We start from the raw sequence: 10,901 nt of genomic DNA on the forward strand, positions 1-10,901 counted from the left end.
TGTTTGTGGCAGCGGGGTGTGGTTAGGGCGCGGGCTGCTGGAGTGAAGGGAGTGGCTCAGCAGGAGGCCAGACAGCTGATCAGAATCAGATAATCAGTCACTGAATAAAAGCATGTGGTAACCTGGTTCTGGTCTGTCTTGCAGTAGGCTGGATCCTAGAAGGACACCAAAGGACCTGTGAAGGATCCCGCACGGGCAACGTGTTTTGTGTATGTTTAACAATAAACCCCTGTGTTACACCCAAACCCTGCTCTTTCCGTCCCTCATTGAACCCTTTGTGAGCGGAGAGGCTGACCGTGTTATATAGGGTTTTGTGCATGTAAACGTTCTGCAAAGGCTGAGTTTCTCTCCCACACTCTGCGATGGGATCTAGATATTGTGCATTTGGTCTCGACTTTGAGCAACATGTTTCCATTTCTGAAAAAAAACTACACCCTGCTCCTTAACTTTATTTCTGAATGTGTTCCTTTATGCAAGTGTCATTTTGTTTTGGGTGTATTTGGGAGTGTCAGACCTGCCCCTGTGCTGTGAAGTTGAACTCTATCTGGGAGTTAAGTTTTCCGGCTTTGATTTCAGAGGCAGCCACAGGAAACACAGACAAGGTGCGTCTCCAGGTTACAGTCAGACACCGAGGACTCCCGCTGACTGACTTTGTGCTTGTCAAATCCGCTGGAGGCAACATCACTGAGAAAGAAAGGGAGAAATCAGTGAGATGGAAAAGAGGAAAAATAACATAGTTAGTAGAAAGAAGTACAAGGACCTCACCTTCAGTCCTGCCTGACTGACAGCGGGGTCGGGACGTGATGTTATGTTTGGGGCCGTGTGCTGTGATGCTGATGCAGAAGCAGTTCCTCACGTCAGTACTTTTTAACGCCGCCGTGCAGCGGGTGTTAGGCGTGATGCAGGTGAACTTTTTGTCAGAGCTGTTTGGTGGTCTGTGCTTCCCCAAATGCACATACAAATAGAAATACATACCCATTAACACAAACAGAAGCATTTAAAAACAAGGTTCATCTGAGTTCTCAAGTCAACAAGCAGACACACAAACAGGCACAAAACCACAAGCCCTGTCAGTCACACACACATTACATTGCACACATCACAATACTGCTCACACACACGTCTCCCACTCAATACCATCTGAAATGTTGCAACATTCACCAAAAAAAAGTTAAGAGTTGATGTGGACGCTGTGTGATTCTTATCATCTCAGTGCAGCATACCAAGAGTCACACCAATGTGAGATTCAAAGCAGATTATAGACTGAGGCCTTCGCATGTAACAGACAAGCTAAAATGCTGACACAAACTAAATCAAATTAGCTTTTCTTATGAACCCTATAGAACCCTTAGGTCTTCTGGTGCTGGCCTTAATCATGCCTCCAGTTAAAAACAAAGACCCTCGTAAGGAATTATTACGGCCCCTGAATGTGGAACAGCCTCCCAAGAGAACTGAGGGCCGCAGAGGGGGTTCATACTATTGAGAGCAAACTAAAGACCTGAATTGTATTTATTAATTAGAAAGGGAGAAACTCCCACTGGAAAGAACGTTGGGATTTTAGCCTTGGCAGTCCTCTCATGTGCACAAAAACCTATATAACACACTACAGAAAAGGGGAAACCCCCCCCCCCAAAAAAAAGAAGCTTAATATGGCCCCTTTAAGTTTTAGTCCATGATGCTAAACAACAAAAAACTAATATTAAGCAGGAATACGGAGGATGAGTTGAGGAGTCTTACAGCCGGAGGAAGGAATCTGTTGTGCAGTCTGATGAGAGGATGCCCCGTGTTGGGTTCGAACTGCAGGCAGAAAAATAAATGTTGGGTTAGAAGGTACAGGTTGGAAGGAAGAGTAGTTAAGCTATCTGCATAATGTCTGCATCATTCTTTTGATATTTAGAAAGAAACAAACCTAAGTGATAGGTGAGTTAGACTTTTAGGGTACAATACGATCAGATTAATTTAGTGGACAGGATTTCCAAGTACAGCATAGACAAATCCTGTCTGATATCAAAGGTACATCTGAGACACTATCAGATACTATGTGTTTCCTGTTTACCAGCAACCCAGTTTAAAAAACGATCGTTTCAGACGTTTAATCTTGACAGGCTGTAGAAATGTAAAATGGAAGTGGTTTATCAAGTAAAATGTTAAAAAAATGTAATTTGTTTGTCATTTTTTCTGTGGTATCTGCATCCACTGTTACTGTTACTGTTACTGATGATAATGAATTAAACACTGTTTAGAAAAAACATAACTAAATGATAGGTCATAAAAAAAATTAAGAAAGGTTAGAGGGGTAGGATGAAAAGTGTGTTGCTGACACATTTGGGAAAAGAATTGAGAGACAGACAAACGCATTGTTTCGGGCTACAGATGTAATTTGGCAATGTGCAAATGACAGAACAACACCTGAAAGGACAACGCGGACCAAATGCATGTTGAAACAAAATATGCAAATGTTCCACACAGGGAACAAAGGTGTGATGGGTTTAATATAAAATAAAATCCTGTGCTATGGCATACAGGGCAAATCCCAGTTCAAGAACAAATTCTTCCTATTCTACCCAGATACATGATGTCACAATGGGGTCCTCAAATGGGGTCCTCAAATAATATTTATATCATCTCAATAAATAATCTTTCATCAGAAAACCAGTCTCTCCCGGTTGATATTTGTCTGACTGAATAATCCTATCCCATTAAAGTCACACATTGACTACACAAAAAGAAAACAACCGTATCCCCCAGACAATAAAAACAAACATTTTATAACAAAAAGATGAGCATGACTTCCAACATATTTAAGGAATGTTTTGCTCACATAAAGACCAGTTGAACTTGCAGAGTGTACTGAGTCGTGTGGTTGTCTCCGGCCTCCCAGTGGCAGGTGACGTTAGCTCGATTCAGGAACACACAGCGGAGCAGCCGCGGGCCGTGGGGGTGCGCCTCGGGGTGCGTAATGGAGAAAGCTGGAGGCAAGGCTGTTCATGGAGAGAGGCTGGAGTTAACGACATTAAAAGGTCACCTATTGTGCAAAATCCACTTTGTCATGTCTTTTATACATAAACATGTGTCCTCTCTGTGTAAAGAGATTCTGAAAGTTTCAGGAAAAAAGATTCGCTCACTTTTTGTCCTGATCCATTTATATAAACACCTGTCTGAAAATGAGCTGATCAGATTTTGGCCACTTTATGATGTCATAACGATTTGTTTGGCTTGTGTAACCATTAGCCAATCACCAACCAAGGCAACCCCCTCCCCCACCTTGCCAAGGCACACAGGGGATAGGGGCACCATTGTGTTATTTTTAATCAAATATCTCTCAGAGGGGCGTGGGGAGTGGCTCCTTATTTTCATCTAAAGTAACAGACAGAGAATCAGTCTTTAAGGGGAACATTCTGCAAGTCATTGATGAGAACATTGGCATAGGAAACACCTTCGGGCAGAACGTGGGTTTAACTGGTAGCAAATAAAGAAACAAAAGAAGGAGAAACGTGGGAGAGATAAGGTGTCTGTGAATCTGTTTCATCATCCAACTGTTGCTAAACGGCAGCCCTTCAATCCTCCACAAACGTATTGAAACAAACCCCTGGAGAACTATCTCCATCTAATCAGGCACGTAGGATGAACATGATTCCTATTCTGTCAAATACTTGTGCACAGAATGCCATTGCTCTTTTGGCCTGAGGACTTCTTAGACCTGACTGTACAAGATGATTGCCTTAAATTTCAAAACATGATCATACTACGCTTTACAAACCAGTGGCTTGAGAGCATACTTTTTACCCTAATTTAACTTGAACTTGTTTCCTTTGCTCCTGGTGGTCAATATTTGCTACCATTTACTTCTTTGTTTTTCTTTATAATTTGTTTTTATAGATTGTTGCTGTTAAAGGAATAATTAACCAACGCTATGACTATTTTTATAAATTAATTCCTCCACTGTGTTACCAGTGTTTTTTTTTCTTCTCTCATATTACTCCTTAGTGAACAGATAACACTCTCAAATGAGTTTGAGAAGTAGTGAGCATATGACTGGTAAATAAGACTAATACTGCGCGGGTTGCGTGACGATTTAACGAACGGGTATTTTTAAACAAATGTATTCTATTAATGAAAGATTTCTGCATTTTGACAATGTTTCGATGGTGAGTCATTTCACAATTAGAAATATTCAGTTGTAGCTGTGTCACAATTTAATGTTTTATTTATTCCTGATGGTCAATATTTAATAGCATCACGCTTTTTGTCTTTTTCATAATTTTCTGAAATAGATTCAAAATAAAAAACGTAATTATTTCGAAAATGTTGAGAAGTAAACTGCTCTTTAAACTATTTTAATATTTTTGGGGCAATTTGGCATCACAACGTTCCTATTAGGCTTATTGCTTATCTTCTTTTCACCAGACACACTGATGAACTGCATCTTTATAACCAGATGAAAAAGTAGGCGGTGTTTATCCAACCCATTGATGCATTGTACGTGTCAAAACAAGAAAAACAGACAGCACCATGATTAGTTGTGGTAGTAACTAACCTACAGCCAACTGATATGATCTAATTTACATAATGAATCAACACCCGTCCCAAATAATACGGATTTGCATCCTCCAGTTCTTATGGCAGTGTCCCAAATATCTCCATAGTTGCATGTTTTTCTCTGGATTTAAAAAAAGGGAATATGTTACCCAGGGTGAGTCCGGCCCCCAGGAGGCAGGTCCACAGCACGGCCCGGGGCCGCTCCATATACCCCCCCCCCGTATATCCTGGGGGTTCAGTCCTGCTCACTCACTGTCCGCCATCACACCAACAAGCTCTCAGCGCAAACACCCTGCATGCTGAACATCTTAAAACAGGAAATACATACAGTGGTGTGAGAAGTAATCACGTATTTTACTTATAGTATCAATAACAAATTGTGAAAATACTGTTACAGGTAAAAGTCCCACAAGATTTTTGATGCGTAAATGTGTCTATCGAAGCTAAAGGTGGAGCTATTTTAAGTGACTTTGTTGCTGATCTTAACATTACATTACATTACATGTCATTTGTTAGACGCTTTTATCCAAAGTGACTTGCACACTCAATACTGTGGGCAATCACCACAGGAGCAATTTGGGGTGAAGTGTCTTGCCCAGGGACACAACGACATGCTGACTGCAGTGGGGTTTGAACCCTGATCCTAACACCAAGGCTCTATCCACTGCGCCACACGCCTCCTATTATAACCTATTATTACTCAAAACTTGAGTAAATGTACTTTACTACAACTCTCACCTTTTTTAAATTACGATTTTAAATGTCAATTTATATTTTGTGATTCCGCTGCACTATATCTTAAGGCTCTCTTTATTTTTGGAAAGCACTTTGAATTGCCTTGTGTTGAAAGATGCTATTTACATACATTTGCCTTACATCCAACAGTGAGAACATAATGTCAAATTTGACAAAGATTCACACGGTGAAAGGGCCAGATGTCCAAGAATGACTCAGTGTAGAGGATGCATTTCATCATTTTGATTGTAAAACTTCCTGTGTAGTAGTGTCACGACAACATTTGGATTGTTTTGAGCCCTTTAGCAGTTATTCAACTTGGCGTTGCCACATAGGAAATGTGTCAGTTTGTACAAGAAGAGACCATCTGATTTCTTATGGTGGGTCTAAAGGGTGTTTGTGTTTACATTTCTCTGGTTCATCCATCATAATAAAGACTAAACATCAGGTCTAACCTTTTATGATTATTAGCATTTTAACTTCAAGAGAGTTCAGGCTTATTATGGAGCATCCCCAAGGACAGGTGAAATATAAATAATATAAATCTAATGTAAAAGCTCTTCAATGAATCCAATCTTTGTGAAGCTTGTAACGCTTCGGTTGTGGTAACCCCATACTGAAAGATCTTGATTCAACTCATTTTTGGAGATGTTGGTTAAAGTAGAATTGTACTGGACTGCTTGGTGACACTTTCCTTTATTTCCCCTACGTCTATTTGATACAGTGTCAACAAAACAAGAGCACTGCAAGCTTCACAAGTATAAACCTTTTCTCTCGTTCTATAAAACACTTGCATCTATTTCTTGTTTAAAAGCAGAAATACAACGACTAACCTGTATTTATAATTTTTCACCATAAATGTTCAGAGTACTTGTTGGACAAACGACTGACCCCGGTTTCATATTATTGGATTATTATTACTGATACATTAACATTTCAGCATCAGTTTATTTTGCAGCTGGTCGAGTTGATGTTTATTACATATATACAGAAAGTACAATTAAAGCTGCAATATATCGTTTTTAATGCATTCATCTACTTTTTTCTTTGTTAAACGAGGTAGTCTTCTGAGCAGATTCCCATCACATATACATGTGTAGCATTTGAGTTCCTACTTCATGTCGCCTTAAGGAGTAATGGAGAAGGGAGGTAATTATACTTCCTATTTTTTTGAGCGGACAGGTGTGTGTAACGCAAACTACTTATGCAACAGGTGAGTGGGTGAGGGAATGGTGAGAAGTGAAACCAGAAAGAGTGTTACATATTTAAATGTTTAAATAGTTTTCAAACAAACCAGCCTCTAAAACACTAGCAGTACATTACATTTGAAAGGATATATTATATAACAAATCTCAAATCGTAACATCTTAGAAGCTTGAACCAACATTTCTTTTAGTAAATGCGTGACCATATAAATACAAAGTGTCGCAAAAATAAATTTCCATTTCAATCAATCAGTCGATTAATCAACGTATCCTCTCAGGTCTAATTACAGTGAAAGCAATCTCAAGAAATACAAAACCCCACAACTTCTCATCACATCAAGCAAGCTATATTAGGAATGCACATTTGGATGTCTGAGTGAGTCCTTCTGTGACTACTTGAACAGTTTTGACACTTCACTTACACACAAAACCCATTCAGGCTTCGCGAGACATTCACGGAAAAGTTGAAGACACAAGCGCTAAATAAAACACATGAAAATGTTTGAGTCAAAATCACTTACCGGTGCGAGCTCGACCAACACGCGCCTCTCCGAGTCCAATGACCGACTTGATGGATCAGAGGGACTACTAACACCCGCCTTCCAGCGTCAACACATGTTAATTGTGAGGTTTCAAAACTGCGGGTCGCGGACCGCTGGAGCCTGGAGGACCGTGGAGTTGTTTCCTCGGAGGTCCGATATTAGGCTTTTAGATCAAGTTTTATCGTAGCCTACAATCATTTCCATCCATCCACGTGATATAAGATGAACAAAACAATCTATTTTTAAGGGATATTTATAAAAACAAAGTAAACTCTCACTTTCAGTGGATTGCACACAGTTAAAACTAAATGTTATTACTCACTAAATAACTTAGTGTGATATATTGTTATATAACATTAAAATGACTTAGCTGTCTTTTTGTATGGCTCATTAAGCCTTTTGGAAATGTATTATTTATAATTCAGCATTTCTCATCAGAGCTGAGTTATTGGCTTTCTGTCCGTGTTCACAATAACTAACAAAACAAATCAGATGTGAAGGATATGAGCAGCAGGATGTGCGCTGCAGGATGTCTCAAAACAATTTCAGCTGCTGTGAACAATATCTCCCTCTATGTCTATTCTATCTCATGGTCTAACAATGAAGTGACTGCAATGAGGGGGAGGGTCTTCTTGTTCCTAATGTAACCAACTAGTGGCACCCATGAGACCACTATTATAAATGCATTACAACAACCACTGGTGTGTGTAATGCATTACAACTGTTTTTGATTGATGCCCATAAAACCATCAACTTTTAGTTTTTAGTATAGCCAAGAATACCTGGTATATGATTAAATAAGAGGCATTTGATTTTGACTGAAAACTACTTTTATCACAACGAGGGAAATTAGAACAATACACATTTTTGGAATCAAACCCCATCCCTCCTAGTTTGAGGCGCATTTGCGAGGCAGAGGTAGACACAGCTGTTGAATCCGAGGCGAGGGTCTGGCAGAGCGGGCCGCCCGGCTAACGATGTTCGGGTCGTACCCCTCGAACAGAGCCATCCTCTTTTTGGGCCCGCACAGCTCGAGAAGTCTATGGCTGGCCGAGCAGTTTCTCGCCGCTCTGGAGACGGGCCAGCAGACGGAGCGCTGCCCTTCAAACTTAGGGTGGTCGTGCTTAGGGGCTGAAAACATAAAAGCAATTATGTCATACAGCAAGTAGAACAATGCCACGATAGATAAACAATTGAAGTACTTACTAGCCAGTAGTTCCATGTGTGCTGATGCTTTGTAGGGTATGTGGGTCAACGGTAAAGGTTTAGATTTGGGGCTACAACCCTCCAGAACTGGCCTTCGTTTCGGTTGGGCAAGCTGGCAAATTCGTGAAGTGGCGACTGCCGTCTGCGTCCCTCTGTTCAACTACAACCAGGTCATAAAGGAGGTTATACACAAGCACCATATCAGACAGGAGCTGCCCTGAAGCTATCAAACACATGTACATTCATAAGTTTGCTGTTTATCCTCAATGCAGTGAAGAAGGTTTAACAACAGATACATTTTGTTTAGAGAACATCTTATCAAAGTAATTTACATCCAGTCTGCTGCCACTTATTAGACTCTTAGTTCACTCATTTTGTTGCCGTCAACCTAAAAAGGGATCAACTTTAAAGTTAAGGTCATATTTTGTATGTATGAACTCAAGTTGTATGTTTTTTGTGTCTCGAATGTGACATGTTCACATGTTTTAATGTTCAAAAAGCTCTTTATTTTTCTCATATGCTGCAGCACCTCTTTTCACCCTCTGTCTGTTCTGATTGGTTAGCTGGCCGACTTTGTTGTGATTGGTCAACTGCTTAGAGATGTCCCGGCCCTTAGCATATCACGTATAATGTGTTGGAGCGCTAGCCAATAGACGTACAAGTGTTACATACTGATGTCACTATGTTACGGATATAAAACAAGGAGGCCAATGGAGGCATTTCAGGCAAGAAAACACCAAACCTCTGGAACAACAGTGGGCGAGGAGGAGACAACACGCCAATAAGCAATACACTCAGAGGACTCAAAGAAAACGTGTAAGTTCAGTCGCCTTCCTAAGTACTTGATGCTCCTGCCTTACTAACACCGTTGGCTGTGGAGTTTTAAAGACATGTCGAAAGGTCAGTTGGAAAGCGGCCAGCTACCTCGTGATAAGCATTTTCTCAGGAAATAGTGTGTGTGTTATTCACAGGCTTAAGCAGAGGGCGCTCAGGCTGCCAGCCGACCGCAGGAGCCGGAGGCAGAGCCAGAGCACAGAGGCGATCTGAGGGGACGGCCCGGAGAGCTGCGCCGCTCACCGCCCACTCGGGAGAAATTCTGAGGAAAGGAAGAGAGTAATGAGAGCGTGGATAAATGAGGATACAGAAAGTTAAAAAGGAAGTTGATAAGACATAAAAGAGGAAGAGGAAGGGAAAGGAAGGTAGGGGGCAGACACGAGCAGAAACCCAGGAAGAGGAAGGGAAAGGAAGGTAGGGGGCAGACACGAGCAGAAACCCAAGAAGAGAAAGTAGAACATTAAGGCCAGATGGAGATGAGTTCAGATCTAAAAAGTTCACAGCGAGGTTTCTCTTTTAAACAACTTGATTTTTTCCTCATTAAATCTTTAATGTTAAAGTTATTTAAATATTATTGTCATTTAACATTGTTACCAGCTGCATTGCTGTGTTTCCTGGCAAATGGGGAAAAAACTTCTTGGTAGTATTTTTTGTCAGGATTTTTTCCAATGAATTACTGTTGTAAATGTAAATTGTAAAAATGTATTTACTGTACGTCTAAATTATCCTGGCAAAACCTTTATTCACATGTGTTCTGTAGTCATAAACACAGGAGAGAAAACCATTTAAACCAGACTTACAAAGTGCATCACAGGACTTACTTTTGTCTCATTGCCTCTCACAAATCACACATGCATAAGCAGTTCATTCATCATTAGCATAATGCATAAATTCATATTTACGTGACTTGACTGTAGAATGTTTTATTTCTACATAGCTCCGACCAGCGAGGGGTTAACTCTAAAAAGAAAAACATGTATGCACAAATCACAAAAAAGCAGTTCAGGGCATGTTGTAAATAGAAGAAAATGTTGGAGAGAGATGTGAATGATGTACCGATTTTGGTGATGGATCCAGTACTCTCTGGTGGCATCTGATCCAGCCAGTAAAGAGAACGACTGGAAAATAAAAGAGAGGACTTAACATCAGAATACAAACGGAGACGGAGAGAGGAAGACAGGATTCTATTGGGCCTACCGGTCTGGATATCTGAGTCTGTTGGGTTTGGGTTGAGCAAGTTTCTTCGTGAAAGTTGCCATGAAAATAGTTGAAGCTGGCTGGCGAGGGAAGCAGAGGATATTCATCACAATGCCATTGTCCTTCACAAACATGACAGTAAACAACATTGTTTGTCACAGACTACACAGTGTGCCAACAACAACTCAAGCCAAGGCATGCTGGCTCACTTTCTCTTTTGAAAGTTGTGTTACTTATTATAAAAGAGTAGAAATGTCATTCTGTGATTTCAGTTTCAAAATGACGAATAAAATAGCCCTGAAACAATTATTGATATTGAGACATAAAAACTGTAAAGCCCAACTATTCAGGATTGACTTTTATATTATTTTTGTTACATTGAATACTTTTAATGATGTATAATAATGTCATTTTGATGTTTTAACTAGGTGGTTGAATCCTCTCGCTGGAGAAAAAACCCACATCAGACACATATTAATTCAAAGCTCAATATTTGTGTGTAGGTTTTAAGACATATCTTTGATAGTTTAAGTAATGTATCTAGCAGACATTTAAAACATTAAATACGGATGAATTGCTTTTTTCAGATATATACAGTGGGGCAAAAAAGTATTTAGTCAGCCACCAATTGTGCAAGTTCTCC

At 40.2% G+C, this 10,901-nt stretch overlaps 2 protein-coding genes across 2 annotated transcripts; both read right to left on the bottom strand.

Moving 5' to 3' along the window:
- Positions 1-449: 449 nt before the first annotated feature.
- On the bottom strand, positions 450-7,072 carry LOC104967396 (uncharacterized). The gene is made up of 6 exons (XM_010796805.1): positions 7,001-7,072; positions 4,689-4,846; positions 2,822-2,981; positions 1,738-1,797; positions 766-935; positions 450-684 (listed from the first exon to the last, which is right to left on the bottom strand). Exons 2-6 carry the CDS (start codon positions 4,744-4,746, stop codon positions 509-511), a joined length of 624 nt encoding a protein of 207 aa, XP_010795107.1. The 5' UTR covers positions 4,747-4,846; positions 7,001-7,072; the 3' UTR covers positions 450-508.
- An 838-nt stretch (positions 7,073-7,910) lies between these two features.
- Positions 7,911-10,392, bottom strand: spmap2 (sperm microtubule associated protein 2). Its single transcript, XM_010796855.1, has 6 exons — positions 10,259-10,392; positions 10,118-10,179; positions 9,964-10,021; positions 9,197-9,323; positions 8,228-8,387; positions 7,911-8,152 (listed from the first exon to the last, which is right to left on the bottom strand). Exons 1-6 carry the CDS (start codon positions 10,390-10,392, stop codon positions 7,911-7,913), a joined length of 783 nt encoding a protein of 260 aa, XP_010795157.1.
- Between the last annotated feature and the right edge of the window lie 509 nt (positions 10,393-10,901).

The sequence above is a fragment of the Notothenia coriiceps genome, unplaced genomic scaffold (assembly GCF_000735185.1).
Source record: "Notothenia coriiceps isolate Sejong01 unplaced genomic scaffold, NC01 NC01_scaffold00037251, whole genome shotgun sequence".
NCBI lineage: Eukaryota > Metazoa > Chordata > Actinopteri > Perciformes > Nototheniidae > Notothenia > Notothenia coriiceps.

What these genes read in the sequence shown, in the direction of transcription:
- LOC104967396 (XM_010796805.1), bottom strand. Translation starts at nt 4,746, where the DNA reads ATGGAGCGGCCCCGGGCCGTGCTGTGGACCTGCCTCCTGGGGGCCGGA. An exon ending in CAAGTTCAACTGGTCTTTAT is followed by an intron (nt 1,798 to 2,821) that starts GTGAGCAAAACA and finishes TTCTGCCTGCAG; the next exon opens with TTCGAACCCAACACGGGGCA. An exon ending in TCAGTCAGGCAGGACTGAAG is followed by an intron (nt 685 to 765) that starts GTGAGGTCCTTG and finishes TTTCTTTCTCAG; the next exon opens with TGATGTTGCCTCCAGCGGAT.
- spmap2 (XM_010796855.1), bottom strand. Translation starts at nt 10,392, where the DNA reads ATGTTTGTGAAGGACAATGGCATTGTGATGAATATCCTCTGCTTCCCT. An exon ending in AGACTCAGATATCCAGACCG is followed by an intron (nt 10,180 to 10,258) that starts GTAGGCCCAATA and finishes TTTATTTTCCAG; the next exon opens with TCGTTCTCTTTACTGGCTGG. An exon ending in TGGATCCATCACCAAAATCG is followed by an intron (nt 10,022 to 10,117) that starts GTACATCATTCA and finishes TTTTCTTTTTAG; the next exon opens with AGTTAACCCCTCGCTGGTCG.